General features: G+C 37.6%; 1 protein-coding gene across 4 annotated transcripts in view; it reads left to right on the forward strand.

The window, feature by feature from the left end:
• EFHC2 (EF-hand domain containing 2) overlaps window positions 1–27,394 on the forward strand; it is a 241,029-nt gene that overhangs the window by 35,466 nt on the left and 178,169 nt on the right. For all 4 annotated transcript variants that reach the window (XM_070366045.1, XM_070366046.1, XM_070366047.1 and 1 more), the window contains exon 2: window positions 6,939–7,127. In XM_070366045.1, the coding sequence (XP_070222146.1) occupies window positions 6,939–7,127 (189 nt within the window). The remainder of the gene's footprint in view (window positions 1–6,938; window positions 7,128–27,394) is intronic.

The raw sequence follows: 27,394 nt of genomic DNA on the forward strand, positions 1-27,394 counted from the left end.
TGTCTACTGTAGTAGTGCTTCTCCAAGTGTGGTGTGTATCTGTGACACTGAGAGTCTTTAGAAACTTCTGTAGCAAATTGACCTTGCCATGATATTTGAGGGTGTGATCAGTGAGCTTGTAAGTTTTTATGTATTTGTTTTTATTTCAAATTTTTATAATTAATTTTATTGTATTCTATAAAAGTACCAGTCTGAGATGATTTGGGAAAATAAACAATCAAACTTGCCATTCCTCAATGAGAGTTTGAAGGTCCTGTCCCATATGATGTCCTTTCCTTCCCATTCCCATTGTCTTTACCCTCTTCAGGCCTTTCTCACCTTGTACCTGCTTAGCTGCACTAGCAGCTAACTTCACCTGCCTACTTCTCACTTCTCATTCAAATCCATCCTTTTTTTTTAATGTCAAGTGGAAAGAGGTGAATTAATTATATTTCTTCATTTATGACACAATGCCATCATTGATTTGTGCAAGGTCTCTCTCTTGTTTTATGTATTTTTATTCCTTATCATTCCCAATCCCTGATCTCTTTCCCTTTTGACTTTATATAGGCTTCCATACAGATGTCTTTGATGCACATTTAAAAAAATTAATTTTACTTTTGGCTGTGCTGGGTCCTTGTTGCTGTGTGCTGGCTTTCTCTAGTTGTGGCAGTCGGGGGCTACTCTTCATTGTGGTGCACAGGCTTCTCATTGCCGTGACTTATCTTGTTGCAAAGCATAGGCTCTAGGCGCCCAGGCTTCAGTAATTGCAGCTCAAGTGCAGGCTCTAGGGTATGTGGCCTTCAGTAGTTGTGGCACACAGGCTTAGTAGGTGTGGCTTGTGGGCTCTAAAGCACAGGCTCAGTGGCTGTGGCATACAGGCTTAGTTGCTTCGTGGCATGTGGGATCTTCCCGGATCAGGGATTGAACCTGTATCCCCTGCAATGGCAGGTGGATTCTTATCCACTGACCACCAGGGAAGTCCTGATGCACATTCTTGAATCTCTGTGTGTTCTTGCAAAATATGTAGCATTGTTTTTTAAAAATGTGCAAATGATATAGTATGCTACAGATACCATTTTTCACCCAACAGTATGTTTTAAGAATCTATGTTGCTTATATGTACATCCAGTGCTGTGCTGCTGCTGCTAAGTCGCTTTGGTCGTGTCCAACTCTGTGCAACCCCATAGACGGCAGCCCACCAGGCTCCTCTGTCCACAGGATTCTCCAGGCAAGGACACTGGAGTGAGTTGCCATTTCCTTCTCTCTCCAATGCTATGTGTCCTTCCCAAATCCGTGTGTTGAACCCTAACCCCCCAGTGTGATGGTGTTTAGAGATGAGGTCATTAGGTTTAGATGAGATCATGAGGATGGGACCCCCCATAATGAAATTCGTACCCTTATGAGAAGAGACACCAGAGAGCTTGCTGTCTCTCTCACTGCCCTGTGAGGACACAGGGAGACACTGGCAGTCTTCAAGGCAAGACTAGAACCCTCACTGGGCAACTGAATTGGCCAGCACTCTTGTCTTAGACTTCCCAGGCTCCAGAACTGTGAGAAATTAGTTTCTGTTGTTTCAGCCATGACATCTACGTTCATTTATTATGACAGTCTACATACGTCTGGTTTATTGCTTCAAAGAAGTGAAATGAAATGAAGATCCAACATAGTGTACTTATCCATGAAGCCATATTTTCTTATCCGTTTCATCAACATATTTATCAAGCTTGTCTCCAACTTTCCCAAAATACAGTATGTCCCATATGTACAAACCTTCAAGTTGTGGGCTTTCAAAGATGCGAATGTGTGTTCTATCAACACTAGGCATGAGTGAAATTGTAGCTTAGACTTACAAACTTACTTTGTTGGACTTCCAAATTGGACTTATGAATGTGCTCTTTAAATGGAACTTGTTTGTATGTAGATGACCTACTGTACCATTACACATTGTCATATATCTCCATTTATTGGCTACTGTGAGAATTTCTCTGAGATACATATCCAGGAGTAAGATTCTTGAATCACAGGGAATACACATCCCTAGTTTTGCCAAGTAGTACCACATTGCTTTCCAGAATGTCCCAACTGTCCCATCAGCAGAGCATTAGGGTTCCTGTTTCCTTCTTCTCCTGTCCAATTCATCCCATTTCTCCAGGCTCAAGACAGTATCCAACTACCTGAAGGACCTCAACACTGTTACTCCAGCCCATCAGTTTATGGCTCAGGGTAGATAGACTTAACCAGAGATTAGGGTCAATGAGCTTAGATTCAGATACAGGCTCCACTATTTACCATATAACCATGGATGTGCTAGTCAACTTGTCTCTGCCTCTGTAAAATGGCTGTAATAATGCCTATCACATAGTTTTGTGATGGCAAAATTTGGTAATGCATATAAAGATTCCCAGGTGGCAGAGTGATAAAGAATCCTCCTGCCAATGCAGGAGACCCAGGAGATGTGGGTTTGGTCCCTGGGTCAGAAATATCCCCTGGAGGAGGAAATGGCAATACACTTCAGTATTGTTGCCTGGAAAATCCCATGGACAGAGGAGCCTGGCAGGCTATAGTCCACAGGGTTGCAAAGAGTTGGAGACGACTGAGCGACTGAGCATGTATGCAAATGGTATAGCTCATGGTAAGTGGTCAAAAATGGAAGTCTACTGCTTCCTATTAGTTATCTAAATCTTGACTCCTCGGCCAGATGGTGGGTTTCCTCTTCAAGGCACGGCTGAGTTTTATGCTTATTTTAAATACTATATCTGGCGCAAGGCTTCCCAGGTGGCACTAGCGGTAAAGAACCTGCCTGCCAATGCAGGAGCCACAGGAGACTGGGTTTGATCCTTGGGTCGGGAAGATTCCCTGGAGGAGGGCACAGCAACCCACTCCAGTATTCTTGCCTGGAGAATCCCATGGACAGAGGAGCCTGGTGGGCTACAGTCCATGGGGTTGCAAAGAGTTGGACATGACTAAGTGACTTTGCATGCATGCATGCGTATCTGGCAGAAAGTTAGGAATATAGTAAATGTTTAACAAACATTTGTTGGTTTGACCTGAGATGAGTTTGTGATTACCCAAAATACTTGCTTTGAAAGAGGGACATTATTATAAAATTCAATGTTATTCCACCATTCATTTTAACCAACCCAACTTTTGCTTTGCTATGGTGATTTGGGACTGACTTATGGTAAACTGAGTGTTGTGTGAGTGTGTGTCAGAGGGGAGTGGGGTGGTGGTGGAGGTTGTAGCAATGGATTCTCTATGGGACAGAGCCAGGCTGCTGGTCACCATCCTAACCACTGTCTCTAGCTTTCCTTCAGCAGCCTTCTGCCTGGGTTGTTTGTCTTCCTGGGGCATCTGTGTGGCCCTGACTCTCCTGAGCAAGGCTACTCAAGCCCTTCCCTGTTCTTCCAGGCTGCCTTAGTGAAAAAATGAGGTCTTGTATTTGCCTTTTAATTTTTGGGTATTTAATTTTTATTAATATTAATTAATTTGTTGTTGTTCAGAGGCTAAGTCATGTCCAACTCTTTGTGACCCCATGGACTGCAGCACACCAGACCTCCTTGTCCTTCACTATCTCCCAGAGTTTGCTCAAACTTATTTCCATTGAGTCGATGATGCCATCCAACCATTTCATGCTCTGCCACCCCCTTCTCTTCCTGCCCTCAGTCTTTCCCAGCATTAGTGTCTTTTCCAGTGAGTTGACTCTTTGCATCAGGTGGCCAAAGTATTGGAGCTTCAGCATCAGTCCTTCAATGAGTATTCAGGATTGATTTCCTTTAGGATTGACTAGTTTGATCTCCTTGCAGTCCAAGAGACTCTCAAGAGTCTTCTCCAGCACCACAGTTCAAAAGCATCAATTCTTCAGTGCTCAGCCTTCTTTATATAACATTATATTAGTTGTAGGTGTAAAATGTAATGATTCCATCTTTGTATATATCGCAAAATGATCACAATAAGTCTGGTTAGCATCTACTATCACACAATAGTTACAAGTTTTTTGTTTTCTGGTGATGAGAATTTTCCAGATTTACTCTATTTGACACTCTAAAATATATACCAATAGTACAGTATTAACTATAGTCACCATGCTGTGTATTACATCCCCATGACTTATTTATTTTATAATTGAACGTTTGTACATTTTGATCACCTTCACCCATTTTGCCCACCCCCACCCTCCACCTCTGGCAACCACCAGTTGGTTCTCTGTATCTATGAATTTGTTTATTTTTTATTCTTTTTAAGATTCCACATATAGGTGCAATCATATAATACTTGTTTTTCTCTGTCTGACATTTCACTTAGTGTTATGCCCTTAGGGTTCATCCATGTTGCTGCAAGTGGCAAGTCTTTTTTATGGCTGAATAATATAATAATATTAATTCATCTGTCAGTAACCACTTTAGGTTGTTTCTCTTTTGGCTATTGTAAATAATGCGACAGATGGACATGGGGTGTACATATCTTTTCAAGTTAGTATTTTTATTTTCTTTGAATAAATACCCAGAAGTAGAATTGCTGAGTCATGTGGTAGTTCTATTTTTAATTTTTAAAGGAACTTCCATACTATTTTCCATAGTGGCTACACCAATATATATTCTCACCACCAGTACACAAGGGTTCCCTTCTCTCCACATCCTTGCCAGCACTTGTTATTTCTTACCTTTTTGACAAAATAGCCATCCTAACAGGTGTGAGGTGGTATCTCATTATGGATTTGATTTGCATATCCTTGATGATTAGTGATGTTGCACATCTTCTTATGTACCTGTCGGCCAGTTGAATATCTTCTTTGGAAAAATATGTGTTCATATCGTCTGTCCATTTTTTAATCAGATTTTTTGTTATTGAGTTGTATGAGTTCTTTTTATATTTTGGATATTAATTCCTTTTCATGTATATTATTTTCAAATATTTTATCCCATTTCATAGGTTGCCTTGAAACAAAATATTTTTGAACTTCCTTTCAGACTTCCTGCCAATGCATCATGCTTTGCAAGAGGCTATTGCCCTGGATCTACATAATCCTGGCAAAGTATTCAAGTTCAAGCAGCAAATTCAGGATACTTGTTACCTCTGGAGAGGGAGACAAGGAGCATGAACTCTGAGAGAGGGCTTATATTTATTTTTTAAATATTTTATTTTTATTGGAACATAATTGATTTACAAGACTGTGTTACTTTCAGTTACACAGCGAAGTGATTCAGTTTTACATATATGGTAGGCTTCCTAGGTGGCTCAGTGGTAAAGAATCCACCTGCCAGTGTAGGAGATGCAAGAGATGTGGGTTTGATCCCTGGGTTGGGAAGGTCCCCTGGAGGAGAAAATGACAATCTGCTCCAGTATTCTTGCCTGGAAAATTCCATGGACAGAGGAGCCTGGCGGGCTACAGTCCATTGGGTCACAAAGAGTTGAATATGACCGAGCAGACACACAAACACATACACACACACACATATAGCAAAGTGATTCAGTTATACATATATGATACATATGTTCATTCTTTTTTATATTCTTTTCTCATATAGGTTACTGCAGAATATCAAGTAGAGTTCCCTGTGTTATACAGTAGGTCCTTGTTGGTTTTCTGTCATATATATAGTAGTGTGTTCATCCACAAATAATCATATGATATCACTCATATGTGGAATCTAGTTTTTAAAAAAATACAAATGAATTCATTTACAAAACAGAAGCAGACTTACAGATATTGAAATCAGGAACGGGATGAAAGACAGCTTTAATTGTATCTGAAATGTTCTATTTTTTTCTACAGGGCTGTGGTGTACATGGATGTTCATAATATGATATATGATACAACAAATATATTAATATATCACATATAAATATCATGTGATATTTATTATATCATATATCATGCATCATCATGGATATTATATTAATTTGAATTTGCTGCTTATCATTTATATGCTTATATTATCCATAAACAACCCTGTGTTTTTGAATATTTTCAGACTTCATATAAGATGAAGTGATCAAATTTTGTGTCCTACCTTTTTTTTGCTTGATAGTTTTTGAAATTTGTCCATATTGATGCATATAATTTTAGACCTCTGTATTTATATTGCATTTTATAAAGAGAACACAATTGAGGTATCTTTTCTGCTACTGATAGACATTTAGATTGTTTCCTATTTTTCACTCTTACTAACACTGCTGTAACAAATAATCTGATTTATAGCTCCCCATGCAAAGGGCAGAAGATACTTAGAAGTGGACATGCTAGGTGTCTGGGCAAGCATATGCCTTTCACTTTGCTAGGTATTACCATATCTTTCCTCAGATTGATTTTTCTGCTTTACTTTTCTACTAGCAGTGCATGCACATTGCTGTTGGCCCACATCTTTGCCAGTCCTTGGAAGCATTATCTGGGCTTTGCCCTTTCTGCTCAGATCCTCAGAAAAGATGTGAGGGGAAGTGGGGAAGAGGGAGGGCAAGGTTCTACAGTTAGGAGGACAATGTCAGCTCTGACAAATTTCCTGTGACACTTATTTAATGAGGAAAAGATTTTATTCTCCATTTTGATTAAGATAATATTTCGATTTCTGTGGGAAAACTGTTACATTTTTTACTCTGAAGTAGAGAAGTTTCTTTTTTTCCCCCTGTTTGCATTCTTGGCAAATAAGTGGAATAGACCAATTAGCAAGTTAATGTCCTAAATGTTCACTTGCAGTAACAGTTATTTTGAAATGTTTTAAATAGCATGGAGCATTGGATTTGTTCTTATTGCTTTTCAAGGTTTTGAATTTGTTAAAATGAACTGAATTTAAAATGAGGCACAAGTTTATGGTGAAGATTGATCATAATTATTTGCCACTCTAATTTGCATTTTGTAATGGGAAAAATAAATGATGGGAAATATGTTTACCTTTTAAAGCAAATATGAAAAGGCAGAAAGAATAACTTTGGCCATTTTGGGTTGTCTTTTGTGTTCACAGATGGGAAAAGAGAAATTCCACAAATCTCAACACTGGGGCTTTTGCAACAATGTTAGGATGCTGGTGGGTGAAGATAAACCAGGAATAGGTGGAGAACTGCTTTTCGGACAGAAGATAAAGCCAAAATACAGTGTATTTCCTAAAGGAATGGGAACTGACTCACCATCTTGGGTGGCTTTCGATAAACAGGTAAGTCACGTGACATTGGGAGACATGCAGTCTTAAAATGTTACATGTACCTAAATATTAAGTAGATTTGAGAAAATGAGTCCTCAACGTAAATGTTCATTTGAAATGACATAAAAGTACTCTAAGCAAAGAAAAGTTATCCCTGATTCTGTTTCTGACCAGGCACATTGGTCACAGGATGCCTAATGTTCATCACCTTTCATGGTGAATGCTTATCAACCATTCTCTTATCTCCTGTCCTGGACAGGATAGTGTCCTTCTATAGACAGTAAGGGTCTAGTCAGACTGCCACTTTTGCTTAGCGATTGCCATTAACTAAAGAATTTTGTGTGATTCTGAATGTGCCATTGAATGCAACAGGAAAATGCCTCCTTGTCTTTTCTCCATACTAATTATGGTTCCCCACCCTTGAAGACCAAGGGTGATAGGCCAGAATTGTGGAAGTGAGGGAAAGAGGTGCCATTATTAGACAGCAGTCTGGAGTTTTTGTGATGTGTGTTTGTGTGCATAACACATGCACATATACTGGCGTATTTACAATTGAAGTAGGCAGTCCATTTGAATCTCTAAAACGGGACCAAGAGCAAAGGGAGAAAACCCAAAGTGGCCAGTTGTTTCCCACAAGGCAGCTGTGTGGATATGCTCTGTTTTGTCACACAGCCCTGTGTCACCATGGCCCTGCGGTCTGTTTTCTGAGAAATTGTTATTAAATTATTTAGGTCCTATAAATAAAAACTAACTCAGGACTAAAGAATTCAAACATTAGTATGCTAAACTTACCAGGTAGTTTTTAGCAGCCTTAACATGGGGACTAGTTGGCAATGCTTTGATTCCAATTAAAATGTCTTCAGATTTGGCAGAAGTGACATATTCCATGTCACCCAAGTTAGGGTCAATCAGAGCACACACTTCTTTTGAAGTCCAGTTCTGACACTTATGGAGATTTAACAGACCATGGGAAAGCTTCTTTCTTAGGAAACCTTCTCTACTTTGAATGTGGACCAATATTTCACTCTCTCTCTTTTTAAAATTTATTTATTTGCTGTGTGGGATCTTCATTGCATCATGTGGGATCTTGCACAGACTTTCTAGAGGTGGTGTGTGAGCTAAGAAGTTGTAGCACGTGGGTTTAGTTGCTCTATAGTATGTGGGATCTTAGATCCCCGACCAGGGATTGAACCCTTGTCCCTGGCATTGGCAGGCAGATTCTTAACCTCTGGACCCAACCACCAGTGAAGTCCTCAATATTTCTCTTTTTTGGATTATTTTTAGTATATACCTTGCTTAATGCTGGACCTAGGGTTCAGAAACACTTTCTGGACTGACTTACTTGAGTGGCTCATGCATAGTTTCCTGTTAATATCAATCTTATAGGTGTTTGCACATCATCATTCTAGAATATTTAACTTGCAAGCATCAAAGAAAAGATTCTATTTTTACTTATGTCAAAAAGAGTGTATTGAGAATAGTTTAATCCTCCACCTAATAAATAATGTAGGCCACAATATATTAAACTATTCTCTTGTATTTAAAGTTGAAAATTCATTTTATTTCATGTTTTTCTCAATATTTAATATGTGCTTTTGAGTCTATTTTACAGTCTTTTAATTACTTATAAAATTGTGTAGAATATTTCATGAAGTTGGAATAATTTTAGCTTCAAACTACTTGAGAAAATGAAGAGCTTGCTCATTTCAGGCCTAACTAAATGTAACATAATTCAGTTATTTTGTTGGTCAACTTCAATTAAATATTCATTGAGCTTTAAATGAGACACTAAGACTATGAAATATTTACATGCTCTGATGAGATTGTGAACTACAGATTGGATCCTGGTTAATACCCAGAGCAAATTATAAAGTGCTTTTGGCATTTGTGGCTTAACAAAACAAGTCAACACCTGTTAATCGTTTTTCTTGAAAATGAGACACTTTTCTAACAGCTTTTAATCATAGCAATATATCTAGGGCTACTTTCTCAAACAATATAAGGTAGAAATAAAGGCAGATTTTTGGAAAGTGCATCATAATTAATATCTGTAGTAAGTGCTTTTGATCCTCCCCACCCCCAACGGGCACCCCACCCCCCACAGCTAGTGCAGCAAGTGCTTTGGCTAACAACTCATTCTTGTAACCCTCCATGGAGTGTTGTCTTGGCTAGTGGACATTGCATCACCCAGAGAGTTCACCTGGGAGGTTACCATGGCCACTTACTTCAGCATAGGATGGGGTAGCAAATGGCTGACTGATTTGTCAACGGTGAAAGGCTGAGCTTCTTTAACATGGAACAATTCTGTGTCATGCTTGATTTAGGCTCATGGCCCCTTGTGCGTTACAAAAGTAAAGTGTTAGTTGCTCAGCTTTGTCCAACTCTTTGCGACCCCATAGATTGTAGCCCACCCTATATGGGCTACATATATGGGCTATATACAGAGAGCCCTCTGTATATGGAATTCTCCAGACAAGAATACTGGAGTGGGTTGCCATGCCTTCCTGCAGGGGATCTTCCTGACCCAGGGATCGAACCCAGCTCTCCTGCATTGCAGATTCTTTACTGTCTGAGCTGTGAGGGAAGCCCTCCTTGTCCATTAAGCCTCGGCAAAATTTCATATGAGAATGCATCCTCCCTTGGATGATTTCCCTTCCCTTGGCTGTTCCTCTCACTCCCTTTCAAGTTTGTCCCAAGAGTATGCCCTTAATAATAAATCAAACATACCTAAACCCCTGTTTCAGACTCTGCTTCTATGGAGCCCAACCTGAGATAATATTCCAGCTTCTGTCCATAATTCTAAAAGTGACCATGAAAACATTCTGCTCAGGCAGACCATCAGATTATAAGCAGAGAAGAGACTATTTGCAGTGATCCTCATGGCAGACATTTCTAGCTCTTTTATCTTTTCTTCACTCTCCCCTTTAATGAGGCCAGTTTTATTCAGGCTGGAGATGTGCCCACTTACATGCGTTTGTGTTCCCAGGCTCCCTACAGCTAAGGCTGGCCACTTGGCTCACTTCTAGCTAATGACACGTGAGTTAAAGCTTATTAGGGTGGTTGTGGTTGTTCAGTCGCTCAGTCCTGTCCGACTCTTTGTAACCTCGTCAGGCTTCACTGTCCATCGCCAACTCCTGGAGCTAGCTCAAACACATGTTCATTGAGTCAGTAATGCCATCCAACCATTTCATCCTCTGTCATCCCCTCTTCCTCCTGCCTTCAGTCTTTCCCAGCATCAGAGTCTTTTCCAATCAGTCAGCTCTTTGCATCAGGTGGCCAAAGGGTGGGGCTCTTGGGAAAGTGATTTTTCTAATTAAAGGTGTCAGGCTCAGCTGATATGTTTTTACTGCTGTGTTTTCCTGTCTGGAAGTAGGACGTAATTCCTCGGGGCACAGCAGCCATCTTGTGAATGCAGCAGAGATAAAGGAAATCTAGGGCCCTGATGGCATCAAGTGACTACCGTTTCAGGCCTGAGCCATGTCTCTCAGACATCCTATTAAATGAGAAAAATCAATCCCTATTTTAGAGGTCCTCAACCTAGGGAGACCTTTGGAAATGTCTGGAGGTGTTTTGAGTTGTCCCAATGACTGGGAAGAGAACTGGACTATGATAAAACAAGTGAGGCACTTGTCTTGAGTACAGAATTTAAGGGGTGCCCCTAAACTCAGTAATCAGCCAGGTAATATTTTAATGAAATAATTAAAAATTTTTTTGCTTATATTTTTTAAATTATGGAAATATGACAACACATTTACAAGAAACTTGGGAAAATACAGAACAAGTTTACATATACTTCCACTATATATTACAATTATTTTTTAAAGTAGATTAATTAAGATTTTTAGTTGGCGTTTCAATATCAAACTCTCAAAAGCCAATAGATTGAATATACAGAGAAGTAGAAGGATATAGTAGACCTGAAAAGCACTATGAACCAATTCAACATAATTAAGATTTATACAATTTTCACACAACAGTAGGATACAAATTTTATTCAAGTTCCCATGAAGTATCTTTAAAATTAATGCAAAAATTCAGGATGAACAAAATAGCATGTTAAATAAAGACAGGATCAGTAACTGTGTCATGCTGAGCCATATTGGAGCCTGAGGCAAAAGGGAAAATCAGTAGTGCTGATTCTGTCTTTATTTAACATGGTCGTATTTTGTTCATCCTGGATTTTTGGCATTAGTTTTGATGTTTTCAATTGCCTCGCCCTAGGGCCAGACCTGACACAGAAGTGCTGCTGCTATTTGAGTAGCTGGGACCCAGCCTTGTATTTTACATCCTGCAACTTGGGGAGGGGAACCCCCCAACTGAATATTCTACCTAAAATGCAAATACCGTGCCCATTGAGAAACACAGCCCTAATGTGTTTTAAAGCTTCCCTTGTAGCTCAGTTGGTAAAGAACCTGCCTGCAATGCAGGAGACCCAGGTTTGATTTCTGGGTTGGGAAGATCCCCTGGAGAAGAAAATGGCAACAGACTCCAGTATTTTTTTCTGGAGCATCCCATGGACAGAGGAGCCTGGCAGGCTACAGTCTATGAGGTTGTAAGAGTAGGACATGACCTAGCGACTAAACCACCACCAATGTGCTTTTAAAACCCTTGCCAGTGGGAGGATTTATGCAAGTAGCCAAACACAATTTTGCCTGATACTGCACCCACTGCCCAAAGACTAGTTATTTTGTGAATTTGTTTAAATATAAGCAAGTGCATATTCACTCAACAAGTTAGTTCCAGTCAACATCCCAGGAAGAAGCAAACATGGATGACTGTTCTCATTCTTTAAATGAGGAACCACTTGCAAAAAGTGTGGCAGAGATAGTGTTCTGAGGATGCATGTTGGAGGCACTGGAACTAATATCTTTATGATTGTGGCTTTGTCACCTTCCCTCTCTGAGCCTCAGTTTCCTTGACTATGAGGGGGGAACTTGGCTAGATGCTTGCTTAATACCCCCTTACCTTTAGCAGTCTGTGCCTAAGACTTGAGTCTTAGTCTGTGGCATGTAGTCTGTGATTAAAGGCAAACTGATCCTAAAACTAAGCCCAGACCCTGAATCTCCTGGCCTGGGGCTCTTTCTAATTACATCAGGTACCTACTGCTTTATTGTTAATTGAAGTTTGGCATTTAGTAGTTTATAATATGCTGCCATTGCTATTGTTAGCTGCTTTTATAAAAAGTCAGTATAGTTAGAAATACTCAAATGACTGAATGTTTTTTAATGACTTTTATCTGGATGTTAAGCATCTTTTACATAGACTACAATTATGGTTTCATTTCTCTTCATTTGTCAATAGCTCCTAGTTAGCCTAATTTGTTTGCTGCTTTGCAAATGACTCTATTATAGTAAGTGGCAGGGTAAAGGTTGATCCTATGGGGTATGCATGCATTTAAAATATTATTTTATTTTTTCCATCTACTGTGAACATAATGATTATAATCAAAACTACTGACCATAGAATTGGAATTTTAATAACTTTGGATTTGTTTATAAGGGGTTTATGGTGAGCTGATTGTATATGTAGTACTGTGTGGCTCTTTATGCTTTGAACAATATAAAAATAACAATTTAAAATATAACCTCATCTCTTGGGTCACCTTGATGTGTGTTTTTCATTGAGCAAGTTGGTTTGTTACTCATTGCAGTGAGGAAAAACATCTACTATGAGTAACTGTGGGATGTCTAAGTAAGCAAGTGTTAGAAAAGACTTACTATAAGATTTGGGCTCATGTTAGGTAATTTTGGAGAGGATTTAAAGAAGTGAGGCCTTGCTCTAGATTGGGTGCTGTCAGGAAGTGGGGTTACTGCTATGACTGTGTATCTTTTAAATTGAAATATAGTTGTTGTACAGTATATAGGTTACAGGTGTACAATATAGTGGTTCACAATTTTAAAGGTTATACTCTATTTATAGTTATTATAAAATATTGGATATATTCCTTGTGTTGTACAATATATCCTTATAGCTTATTTTATTGTCCATCCCCCTTTTCTCCCTGCACTGGTAACCACTGGTTTGTTCTGTGTATCTGAGTTTGCTTCTTTTTGTATATTCACTAATTTATTATATTTTTTAGATTTTCACATGAGTAATATCATACACTATTTGTTTGATTTATATCACTTGTCATAGTACCCTGCAAGGCTATTCATGTTGCTGCAAATTACAAAATTTCATTCTTTTTTATAGCTCAGTAGTAGTCGTATGTGTGTGTGTATATACACATTTTCCTGCAGGGAGATCAAGGAGTGATCAAGTAGGTTAGTATACACACACACACACACACACACACACAAACACACCCCACATCTGTATTCAGTCATCTGTTGATGGACACTTGGGTTGTTTTCATAGGTTGGCAATTGTAAATAATGCCACTGTGAACATTGAGGTACATGCATCTTTTCGAATTAGTGTTTTTTGTTTGTCTTTCAGATGTATATCCAGGAGTAGAATTGCTGGGTCCTATGGTGAAAAAGTGAAATTGAAAGTGAAGTCGCTCAGTCGTGTCTGACTCTTTGCAACCCCCTGGACTGTAGCCCCCAGGCTCCTCCGTCCATGGGATTTTCCAGGCAAGAATACTGGAGTGGGTTGTCATTTCCTTCTCCAGAGGATCTTCCCGACCCAGGGATCGAACCCGGGTCTCCTGCATTGTAGGCAGAGGCTTTATGGTCTGAGCCACCAGGGGTCCTATGGCAGTTCTGTTTATAGTTTTTTGAAAACCCTCCATACTGTTTTCCACAGTGGCTGTACTAGTTTACATTCCCACCAACAGCACACAAGGATTCACTTTTCTCCACATCTTCACCAACATTTGTTATTTGTTGTCTTTGTGATCATAGTCATTCTGATAGGTATGAGTTGATATCTTATTGTGGTTTTGCATTTCCCTGATGATTAAGTGATGTTGAATGTCTTTTCATTTGCCTGTTGGCCCTCTGTGTTTCCTCTTTGGAAAAGTGTCTATTCAGTTCTTTTGCTCATTTTTTAAAAAAGATTCTGTATCTTAAGTAATCTCATTTATGGAGAGAGGAGACTAGATGTAAGACTATATCTGTAATTGGGACAGAAGCAGCCCTTACTCCTAGGACAGGGGGATATTTGGCGTTTTGTGGCTTGGACAACATTCATGTTCTATCTGTGTTCAGATGTAGCTATGGTCTGATCTCTCTCTTTTTTTCATCTTGATCCATTGTGTTCACAAAGTGGCCTTGTCTGAAAATAGTATCCTCTGGAAGTTTTCATGTTTAGCAGACCAGCTTGTAGCAGCACCAAAGCCAGCTGATAGTGTCAGGTTGGCTCCTGGATATCAGGGGCTGTTTTTCTCTTTCTTATCCAATACCAGCCAAAATGTTTAATTTTCCTGCAGGGTGATCAAGGAGCCATCAAGTAGGTTAGAATTTCATATGATTGGCAAAGAACAATAAACTACTATAGACACTCAAAGTTTTGCCTAAAGCCAAATCAGGAATCTTACAAAATATAATGAGTATATATAAATTAAATACAATTAAAAATATTATATGTGTCAGACATTATACCTTTAAACCATGCCCAAAATGTCAAATGAAAAATGTTCCATAGGTTTATGTAATTTTCAGGTTATCTGAAACCTATGGGGATCATTTCATAAAAGACAGCAATATATATAACATAATGTAATCACAATAATTGCCATTTAAACCCATGTTTTAAGTCACAATTACATACTCTTCAGCTATTTAGTTTTAAAGAAGAAATCAAAAGGCTTGCCTGAAATCAAGCACTTCATATCCCAAATTCCCAACTGTATGTTCTGTATTTATCATTAAAACACATAATTACCTTCATTAAATTTGTTAAACTGATAAAAATTTCCAGTTTCATCATATATTATGGCTTTCTCTAATCTTTTGAAATTCAAAAGGCACTTTATAAAAATATCTGCAAATTTGGAATAAATGGTTTTAGAATAAAAATAATGAGGTTCATAAATGAGTCTTTTATTGAAGAAGAGTTTTTCCTCCCCTCTTTGCTAAAAACTAGAGTTTAGTTACTAGAAAAATTTTAAGACCTTCCCCTCAGGGTTAAACGTTTTAGCAGTAGTAGGCCTGTGGCTTATTCTTATTAGCTCAAAGTTAAAATTGTCTTTTTGAGCTTAAACCTGAGTAGATACTACTGCACACCCATTAGAATGGCTATAACTTAAAAAGACTGACATACCAAGTGTTGGCAAGGCTGTTAAGAAGCTGAAACTTTTATATATTCCTGAAAGGAACGTAAAATGGTATTGCCATTTTGGAAGACTGGTTGGCAGTTTCTTAAATAGTTAAATATGTGCTCATGACATATTTAACCATTAGTCACGACCACATGACTCAGTTAATTCTACTCCTACATATATTTCTAAGAGAAATTGAAACATACGTAGCCCACAACAGGGAACAACCCAAATGTCCATCAGATGATGAATGGATGAACAAAATGTGGTACAGCCATACAGTGGAAACCATTTGTCAAGAGTAAGAAACTACTGATGTGTAGTATTAATACAATGTGGATCAGCCCCAAAAACTTACTAAGAAATCAGATACAGAAGACTTCATATTGTATGATTCCGTCTATCTGAAATCCTAAAAAAGGCAACTACATCAGAGAAAGCAGATCAATAGTTTGCCTGGGGATGGCAGTAGGAGAGGGAATTTTGAGGGGGTGATGGAAATGTTTTAAACTAGGTTGTGGTGATGATTACACAACTCTATAGATTTATGAAAAGTCATTGAAGTGTACTTATAAGAGGTAAATTTTATAAAGTATAAATTATAGTTTAATATATTAATCTTCTGGACTGCCATAGCAACATACCATAGATTGAGTGCCTTAAGCCACAGATATTAATTTTCTCACAGTTCTGGAGGTTAGAAGTTCAAGATTACTGTGCTATCAGGGTTGATTTCTCTTAAGGCCTCACTTCTTGGCTTGCAGACCCTCCCTCTTGCTGCTTCTTTGCATGGTTGTTCTCTGTACACCCTGATTTTTTTTTTTTAACACAAAAACCTTTGTCATGTGTAACACTGTAGCTCACAAATTCAGAACTAATGATTACTATTTGATTTGTTGACTTATATTTTAAAGCTCATTTATATTTTGTTCTGAATTTTTCATCTATAGAGTAATGTTTATGTACTTTCCCCTTCTGAAATCAGACCAGCTGCAGGTTTTTGGAAACATTTAAACAATTATTTACCTTCCTGAATTTTGTTCTTGCAGGATTCTGCCCTGTAGTAAGCTCACCCTTTTTGTAACTCTGATGGTGGGTAATGGTACAAATACGAACTATATAATCCACGTTCTTTTTAAAAAATATTTTTGAAATTATTTTTAACTTATAAGAAATCACAAAAATGGCATAGACTCTTTCCCCAATCTTATCTTAGACAAATGCAGTACATTATCAAAAGCAGGATATTGACATTGGTATAGTACTAAACTTCCAGACCTTAATTGAATGTCACCAGTTTTTACATGCACTCATATTTTCCCATTAGTTTATAGTTCTGCGAAATTTTATCACAGAGATTCATGTAACCACCACCACAATCAGGACACAGAAAACTCTACTCCTTTAGGGTTTTATTGTTTGAGTCTTTATTTTAATCAACTTTATTGAGATACAATTTATTTAGGATAAAATGTACCCACTTTCAGCATACAGTCCCATGAGTTCTACCAGTACACATAGGTAGCCACCATTCTGGACAGCATTTACATCTCTCCCACCACAAAGTCCCCTTATGCCGCCTTCCATTCAGCGCTCCTCCATTGCTCTGACTTCCATCACTATAGATTAGTTTTGCCTGTTCTTCACCTTCATATTAGTGGAATCTTACTTCTCTGGAGTCTGTTTGGGATTTAAGATTTGAGGCACAGCTTTGATACTCTGTATGTATATAAACAAAGTGCAGCCAATTCACATGTGATAATTCACCATGGCAGATTTCTGGGTATTTGTGTAATCATTTTTTTCATTCTCTGGATTGATATCCCTTTATTTTTAAACATAGTTTTTTTTTTTTTTTTTCAAATAAGTTACTCTCCTAACTCCCTTCAGAGGTTTTAAAAACATTTAGCATTGCCAATTTCTAAATTTAAACATGTTAGAATCGTTCCTTTCCTTCTGCTTATTTAAATTATGCTCCTCTATTTAAATACCTATTCTGACTATGAAATTCATTGTGCTGTTTAGTGTGGTAATAGTTCTTTCAATAAGGAGGATCCTTCAGGGACACATGTCATTATCATAAACCTTTTATCAGAGGTATAAATAATTGAGAGCACATGACTGTTCATTTTAGGGCATCAGAAATGGGGAGGTGGCAGGGAGGGCATGAATTCCACATTATTGAAGGTGGGGCAGAAATGCTTATCTTCATTTTTTTTTTTTGAATTTTGTCTCATTTTCCTTTTCTTATATCCCATCTCTCAACCTCCTTAATCCTTCCCCTTCCATTCTTTTGACTTCTCTGTTTTTCTCTTTTACTGAACTTTGTCTCTCTCTTCAATCCTCCTCTTTACTTTCATGCATTTTTATTCATCTTCCATCATGTGTGCCCTATTTAACTTCCTTCCCGTTCTCTACTTCGTCTTTCTCTGTCCCAGGTCTTGTAATTGCTGACTTCTCTTTTTAGGAAAGTAGAATTATTATCATCATCATTATCATGATTATTGCCGGGGTCTTTTCCTTTACCTCTAGGATTGGACCCAGGGTACATTGAACTCAAATGGAGTGTTGTTGGAAATGAACTCTGTACATTAGTTGCGGTAACCCTAAGGACCATTATCCTCCTGCAGTGCCCTGTAATGGGAGGAGGTGTAGTAGAGACTGCAATGGTTTCAGTCAGACAGTTGGATTCAAAACTTGGATTTATCATTTATTATCTATTTCATCTGGGCTATGTTGTTGTTTTTTTTTTTTTCCCATACTGTGTGGCATGTGGAACTTCTCTGACCAGGAATCAAACCCTTCCTCAAAATGGAAGCATGGAGTCTTAAACACTGGACCGCCAGGGAAGTCCTGGACTGTGCTTTTAACTTCTCTTGGTCTTAATTCCTTCATCTGTCAAGTAAGAATAACAAACCTGTCTTAGAGTTACTGGGAGCATCAGATGGACAATGCACATCAAGTGCCTGGCTCATCCTACCTAGTCCTAAAGAATTAACACTCCTCTTTTGCTTAAGACTTGGCTTATTTTCTTACATGGGTTAGGGAGGGCAGTGTTCCCAGGGGAAGTGAAGCTGGGAGTATCCCAGTTACCTCCTGTGCTGCAGGATTCTTGCATTTTTCTTTGGCACAAATTCTGCCATATTTCAGAGGAACCAGTCTGGAGGTGCTGACATTGAGACCAGCAAGTTCTAAAAATGTAGCCATTAAACTACTGATGCATTGCTCTTTCCATTTGTTCCCCAGTGTTCCATTATGCTGTGGGTATTAAGGTGGTTTAAATTTATTTCTATTGTTTAAATAAGAGAGTTTGTCTTGTCTTCTATTTGAGCAAATTCACTTAATGGTCTTTTAGGAGAAAGGTTTGGTAACTACGTTTATTATTGTTTTATTTTTCACTATTCTGAACTAATAGCAGTCAGCAATAGACTACTACAGTTGTATATACATTCTGATTATTCTAAACTCAAAGATTTTACATCATTATCACCTAGGTTCTAGAAACTTCATGTAGTCCTTTTATGTTTAATCAAAAATTTTACTTCCTTTGTAGTCCACCCTGTTGTTTCCCTCCTTTTTAGCCTAAAATATGAAATCTGTCTTTGAGTGTATTTTATTCTGTCTCTGGTTCTACTTGTTGATTTTTTCATCTAGTATTTCAGGGTACTTTTTAAAAAATTTTAAACTTTTTATTGAAATGTAGTTGATTTACAATATTATATTAATTTCAGGTATATAACAGTGATTTAATGCTTTTATAAATTATATGCCATTTCAGGTTATTATAAAATAAATAATGGCTATATTTTCCTGTGCTGTATAATATATCCTTGTTGCTTACTTATTTTATACGTAAGTGTTTGTATCTCTTAATTATTCCCTATCCCTGTCTTGCCCCCCCTTTCCCCACTCGTGACCAATGCTTCTATCTTTGAGTCTGTCTGTAATATTCATTTATTTTTTAGATTTCACATAGAAGTGATAACATGTAACATTTGTCTTCCTCTGACTTATTTCACTAAGTCTAATTATCCTCTAGTTCTATCCACATTGTTGCAAATGGCCAAATTACATTCTTTTGTATGGCTGAGTAGTATTCCATTGTGTGCATGTATATATCACATCCTCTTTATCCATTCATTCATCTGTTGATAAACACTTGGATTGCTTCTATATTTTGGATATTTTAAATGATGATACTGTGAACATTGGAGTGTATATATCTTTTCAAATTAGTGTTTTCATTTTTTCAGATATATATTCAGGAGTGGAATTTCTGGATCATGTGATATTTCTATTTTTAGTTTTTTGGTGAACCTCCATACTGTTTTCCATAGTGGTTGCACCAATTTACATTACCACCAGCAGTGTACAAGGGTTCTCCTTTCTCTACATCCTTGCCACATTTATTATGTGTAGACTTTTTGATGATAGCCATTCTGATAGGTATGAGATGATGTCTCACTGGTTTTGGTTTGTGTTTTTCTGATAATTATCGACCTACATTTGTTTTTACATGTATGTTTGAATTTCAAAAATGAAACTATTTTAAGTTCTGGTCTAGTTGGCTTTTATAGTCAGCTTTATTAATTGAAGCTTTGATTCTTACTGATATGTAATGGGGATAATATTATTAACATATGTTCCCAGCTTTCTCCTTATCCCCATGCCCTGCCTGCTGAACAAAAATTTGTCTTTGCTCATTCTACTTTTCCCCCTCCTCCTGGTGGCTCAGCTGGTAAAGAATCCGCCTGCAATGTGGGAGACCTGGGTTCGATCCCTGGGTTGGGAAGATCTCCTGGAGAAGGAAATGGCAATCCACTCCAGTATTCTTGCTTGGAAAATCACACGGATGGAGGAGCCTGGTAGGCTATAGTCCATGGGGTCACAAAGAGTCAGACATGACTGAGTGACTTCACTTCACTTCATCCTTTAAGGATTCTTCAAATTTTTCAGTCAGATTCTTAGGCTTTGGGGGATGTAAAGGGAGAAGGGCTGGAGAGAGTTGGGGTGAGGAGGGAGAGAGGGAGATGTCTTAGAGGCTGATGGTGAGGAAATGTGAGACTGATAAGACTCAAAAAAGAGGAAAGGCATTTTTTTTTTTTTGAGAAGAGGTGATATGGAGCATAAATTAGATCACCTTCAGAGGGCCACACATACTATGTACTACCATGCTCTTATAACTTTGTACCTGCTGTTCCCTCCATAGAAAATGCCCTTACCCACTTGCCCATGAATCCAGTTCTTTCATTGCTCAGCCTTGAAGAAACATTTCACATGTCACCTCCACTCTAATGCTTTCTTCTTTATGTTCTCAGGTGGTTCAGCACTTCCCCCTCCTACTGGAGCATTTTCAAACCCCTGTTATAATAATCCTGTTACTCTTCTCTGTGTCCTTCACTGAGCTGAAATATGGTGGGAATCTTGTGACAGTTCAGGAGATAATGGTTAATCTGTGGCCTCTGAAGCTAGGCAGTGTGAGTTCTAACCCCAGTTGTCCTACTATTCTTTTACCTTGAGAAAGACCTTGGGTAAATTGTTTAACTTCCTCAACCTTGACTTCTGTAAAACAAGGATAACAATGATACCTATTTTATAACTGTGTTGTAAGGAGTAAATGAGATAGAGTATAAAAGCACTTAACACATTGCCTGACCCAGTGTATTAATAACTAATCAATGTTGGCTATTTCCATTTATCTTTTAATTCTCAGAGTTTAGCACAGTGCCTGACACATCAGTGCTTGGTAATCTATGCTGAATGGCTTTGTAAGAATATTATTAATATTTTATTTTTCCTAATGGCTTTTCACTTTATCTCTGGTGTCTTATAATTGTTTGGAGGTACCATTCCCTGTTTTGCAATTATTTGCATACAGTCTAATCTCTTTTACTTGACTGCGTAATCTTTGTAGCTGGAGAGATTATTTTACTGAATGTTGTACCCTCCACATAGAGCTTTGAACTTAGCAGCTACTCTGTAACTGGGTTGGTTTGTGTTACTTTGCTTTTGATACAGGAACCTTTCCATATCAAATATCCATTTTGTGAACTCACCTGTTGATGAACTTGTGGGAAGTAAATAACATACTTTGAAACCAATAGGATAATCCAGTGTATAGAGGAGTCCAGCTTACTGAGTAATTATTAGAATTATACAACAGATTCTTTCAGTTAGAGAACATAAAAGACAGCTTATCTGAGCATCTTTCTTCTGACTCATTTGGGTAGAATCCAGCAACGTCTCATGGCATGAAAGAGTGTTTTTGCCTCAGTTCTCATTATTACTACCTCTGAATATATATATTATATAATATTTGGTAAACTATATATTTTTCAAAATATTTTTCCTTTGTCTTTTATATCATGGTTGTTATTTGTATCTTTACTGCTAAATATATGAATATTCATTTTTCTCTATTCATTTTATGAAACCCCATGATTGGCAATGTGATTTCTGTTGGACAGGTGACCTGATTCTTCTCAACCTAATTATTTTTTCAGGAAGACTGATTTTTAAGCAGTGGGTCTGAATCACTTCTCTTAGTAATATCAAGTGTTTTTTAAAAATTAATTTATTTTAATTGGAGGCTAATTATTTACAATATTGTAGTGGTTTTTGCCATACATTGACATGAATCAGCCATGGGTGAACATGTGTTCCCCATCCTGAACCCTCCTCCCACCTCCCTCCCCATCCCATCACTCAGGGGCATCCCAGTGCACCAGCCCTGAGCACCCTGTCTCATGCATCAAACCTGGACTGGCGATCTACTTCATATATGATAATATACATGTTTCAGTGCTATTCTCTCAACTCATCCCACCCTCACCTTCTCTCACAGAGTCCAACAGTCTGTTCTTTACATCTGTGTCTCTTTTGCTGTCTTGCATATAGAGTCATTGTTGCCATCTTTTTAAATTCGATATATACACATTAATATACTGTATTGGTGTTTTTCTTTCTGACTTACTTCACTCTGTATAATGGGCCCCAGTTTCATCCACCTCTTTAGAACTGATTCAAATGCATTCTTTTTAATAGCTGTGTAATATTCCATTGTATATATGTACCACAGCTTTCTTATAAATCATCTACTGATGGACATCTAGGTTGCTTCCATGTCCTGGCTATTGTAAACGGTGCTGCAATGAACATTGGAGTACAGGTATCTCTTTCAATTCTCATTTCCTTGGTGTGTATGCCCAGCAGTGGGATTTCTGGGTCGTATGGCAGTTCTATTTCCAGTTTTTTAAGGAATCTCCACGCTGTTCTCCATAGTGGCTGTACTAGTTTGCATTCCCACCAACAGTGTAAGAGGGTTCCCTTTTCTCCATACCCTCTCCAGCATTTATTGTTTGTAGACTTCTGGAAATAGCCATTCTGACCAGCATGAGATGGTATACCTCATTGTGGTTTTGATTTGCATTTCTCTGATAATGAGTGATGTTGAGCATCTTTTCATGTGTTTGTTAGCCATCTGTATGTCTTCTTTGGAGAAATGTCTGTTCAGTTCTTTGGCCCATTTTTTGATTGGGTCATTTATTTTTCTGGAATTGAGCTGCATGAGCTGCTTGTATATTTTTGAGATAAATTCTTTGTCAGTTGCTTTGTTTGCTATTACTTTCTCTCATTCTGAATGCTATCTTTTCACCTTGCTCCTAGTTTCCTTCATTGTGCAAAAGCTTTTAAATTTAATTTGGTCCCATTTGTTTATTTTTGGTTTTATTTCCATTACTCTGGGAGGTGGGTCATAGAGGATCCTGCTGTTATTTATGTCAGAGAGTGTTTTGCCTATGTTTTCCTCTAGGAGTTTTATAGTTTCTGGTCTTACATTTAGATCTTTAATCCATTTTGAGTTTACATTTGGGTATGGTGTTAGAAAGTGTTCTAGTTTCATTCTTTTACAAGACCAGACCAGTTTTCCCAGCACCACTTGTTAAAGAGATTTTCTTTTCTCCATTGTATATTCTTGCCTCCTTTGTCAAAGATAAGGTGTCCATAGGTGCGTGGATTTATCTCTGGGCTTTCTATTTTGTTCCATTGATCTATATTTCTGTCTTTGTGCCAGTACCATACTGTCTTGATGACTGTAGCTTTGTAGTATAGTCTGAAGTCAGGCAGGTTGATTCCTCTAGTTTCATTCTTCTTTCTCAAGATTACTTTGGCTATTTGAGTTTATTTGTATTTTCATACAAATTGTGAAATTATTTCTTCTAGTTCTCTGAAAAATACTTTTGGTAGCTTGATAGGGATTGCATTGAATCTATGGATTGCTTTGGGTAGTATACTCATTTTCACTATATTGATTCTTCTGATCCATGAACATAGTATATTTCTTCATCTACTTGTGTTCTCTTTGATTTCTTTCAGTGGTGTTTTTATATTTTTCTATATATAGGTCTTTTTTTTCTTTAGGTAGATGTATTCCTAAGTATTTTATTCTTTTTGTCACAATGGGGAATATGATTATTTCCTTAATTTCTCTTTCTGTTTTCTCGTTGTTAGTGTATAGGAACGCAAGGGACTTTTGTGTGTTGATTTTATATCCTGCAACTTTACTATGTTCATTGATTCGCTTTAGTAATTTTCTGGTTGGTGTCTTTAGGGTTTCCTATATAGAGGATCATGTCATCTGCAAACAGGGAGAGTTTTACTTCTTCTTTTTCTATCTGGATTCCTTTTATTTCTTTTTCTGTTCTGATAGCTGTGGCCAAAACTTCCAAAACTATGTTGAATAGTAGTGGTGAGAGTGGGTACCCTTGTCTTGTTCCTGCCTTTAGGAGAAATGCTTTCAATTTTTCACCATTAAGGATAATGTTTGCTGTGGGTTTATCATATATGGCTTTTATTATGTTGAGGTATGTTCCTTCTATGCCTGCTTTCTGGAGAGTTTTTATCATAAATGGATGTTGAATTTTGTCAAAGGCCTTCTCTACATCTATTGAGATATGGTTTTTAATCTTTCAATTTGTTAATGTGATGCATCACATTTATTGATTTGTGAATATTGAAGAATCCTTGCATCCCTGGGATAAAGCCCACTTGGTCATGATATATTATCTTTTTAATATCTTGTTGGATTCTGTTTGCTAGAATTTTGTTAAGGATTTTTTCATTTATGTTCATCTGTGATATTGGTGTGTAGTTTTCTTTTTTTGTGGCATCTTTGTCTGGTTTTGGTATTAGGGTGATGGTGACCTCATAGAATGAGTTTGGAAGTTTACCCTCTGCAATTTTCTGGAAAAGTTTGAGAAGTATAGGTGTTTCTTTTCTCTAAATTGTTCATAGAATTTGAAGCCGTCTGGTCCTGGGCTTTTGTTTGTTGGAAGATTTCTGATTATAGTTTCAATTTCTGTGCTTGTGATGGGTCTCTTAAGATTTTGTATTTCTTCCTGGTTCACTTTTGGAAAGTTATACTTTTCTAAGTATTTTTCCATTTCGTCCAAGTTGTCCATTTTATTGGCATATAGTTGCTTATAGTAGTCTCTTATGATCCTTTGTATTTCTGTGTTGTCTGTTGTGATTTGTCCACTTTCATTTCTAATTTTGTTGAATTGATAATTCTCCCTTATTTTCTTGATGAGTCTGGCTAATGGTTTGTCTATTTTATTTATCTTCTCAAAGAACCAGCCTTTAGTTTTGATGATTTTTCCTATAGTCTCCTTTGTTTCTTTTTCTTTATTTCTGCCCTAATTTTTATGATTTCTTTCCTTCTACTAACCCTGGGGTTCTTCATTTCTTCTTTTTCTTGTTGCTTTAGGTGTAGAGTTAGGTTATTTGCTTTTACTCTTGTTTCTTGAGGTAAGCTTGTACTGCTATGAACCTTCCCCTTAGCACTGCTTTTCCTGAATCCCATAGGTTTTGGGTTGTCATGTTTTCATTTTCATTTGTTTCTATACATATTTTGATTTCTTTTTTGATTTCTTCTGTGATTTGTTGGTTATTCAGAAGCATGTTTTTTAGCCTCCATATATTTGTATTTTTAGTAGTTTCTTTCCTGTAGTTGACATCTAATCTTACCGCATTGTGATCAGAAAAGAGGCTTGAAATGATTTGAATTTTTTTGAATTTACCAAGGCTAGATTTATGGCCCATGATGTGATCTGTCTTGAAGAATGTTCCGTGTGCACTTGAGAAAAAGGTGAAATTCATTGTTTTGGGGTGAAATGTCCTATAGATATCAGTTAGGTCTAACTGGTCTGTTGTAGCATTTAAAGTTTGTGTTTCCTTGCTAATTTTCTGTTTAGTTGATCTATCCATAGGTATGAATGGGGTATTAAAGTCTCCCAGTATTACGGTGTTGCTGTTAATTTCCCCTTTCATACTTGTTAGCCTTTGCCTTACATATTTTGGTGCTCCTATGTTGGGTGCATACATATTTATAATTGTTATATCTTCTTTGTGGATTAATCCTTTGATCATTATGTAGTGTCCTTCTTTGTCTCTTTCCACAGCCTTTATTTCAAAATCTTTCTTCTGATATGAGTATTGGTACTACTGCTTTCTTTTGGTCTCCATTTGCATGAAATATCTTTTTTCAGACCTTCACTTTCAATCTGTATGTGTCCCTTGGTTTGAGGTGGATCTCTTGTAAACAGCATATATAGGGGTCTTGTTTTTGTATCCATTCAGCCAGTCTTTGTCTTTTGGTTGGGGCATTCAACCCATTTACATTTAAGGTAATTATTGATAAGTATGAACCCATTGCCATTTACTTTGTTGTCTTGGTTTCGAGTTTATACACCCTTTCTGTGTTTCCTGTCTAGAGAAGATCCTTTAGCATTTGTTGAAGAGCTGATTTGGTGGTGCTGAATTCTCTCAGCTTTTGCTTGTCTGTAAAGCTTTTGATTTCTCCTTCATATTTGAATGAGATCCTTACTGGGTATGGTAATCTGGGTTGTAGGTTTTTCTCTTTCATCACTTTAAGTATGTCCTGCCATTCTCTTCTGGCCTGAAGAGTTTCTATTGAAAGATCAGCTATTATACTTAAGGGAATCCCCTTGTGTGTTATTTGTTGTTTTTCCCTTGCTGCTTTTAGTATTTGTTCTTTGTGTTTGATCTCCATTACTTTGATTAATATGTGTCTTGGGGTGTTTTGCCTTGGGTTTATCCTGTTTGGGACTCTCTGGGTTTCTTGGACTTGGGTGGCTATTTCCTTCCCCATTTTAGAAAAGTTTTCAACTATTATCTCCTCAAGTATTTTCTCATGGTATTTCTTTTTGTCTTCTTCTTTTGGGACTCCTATGATTCAAATGTTGGAGCGTTTAACATCATCCCAGAGTTCTCTGAGGTTGTGCTCATTTTTTTTAATTATTTTTTTCCTCTTTGCTTCATTTATTTCAACCATTCTATCTTCCACCTCACTTATCCTATCTTCTGCCTCTGTTATTCTACTGTTCGTTCCCTCCAGAGTGCTTTTGAACTAAGTTATTGCATTATTCATTGTTGATTGACTCTTTTTTATTTCTTCTAGGTCCTTGTTAAACATTTCTTGCATCTTCACAATCCCTGTCTCTAGTCTATTTACCTGTGACTCCATTTTGTTTTCAAGATTTTGGATCATTTTTACCATCATTATTCTGAATTTTTTTCAGGTAGACTCCCTATCTCCTCCTCTTTTGTTTGGTTTGCTGGGCATTTATCATGTTTCCTTCCTGCTGAATATTTCTCTGCCTTTTCATCTTGTTTAGATTGCTGTGTTTGGGGTCGCCTTTCTGTATGTTAGAAGTTTGTGGTTCCTCTTTATTGTAAAGGTTGCTCTCTGTGGGTGGGGTTGGATGAGTGGCTTGTCAAGGTTTATGGTTAGGGAAGCTTGCATCAGTGTTCTGGTGGGTTGAGCTGGATCACTTCTCTCTGGAGTGCAATGAAGAGTCCAGTAGTGAGTTCTGAGGTGTCTATGGGTTTGGTGTGACTTTTGGCCGCCTGTATTTTAATACTCAGGGTTATGTTCCTGTGTTGTTGGAGAATTAGCTTGGTATGTCTTGCTCTGAAATTTGTTAGCTGTTGAGTGTAGTTATGGAGACTTTTAGATGAGCTTTTGTTGATTAATTTTCCCTGGAGTCAGGAGTTT

This window comes from Bos mutus, chromosome X (genome assembly GCF_027580195.1).
Source record: "Bos mutus isolate GX-2022 chromosome X, NWIPB_WYAK_1.1, whole genome shotgun sequence".
Taxonomy (NCBI): domain Eukaryota; kingdom Metazoa; phylum Chordata; class Mammalia; order Artiodactyla; family Bovidae; genus Bos; species Bos mutus.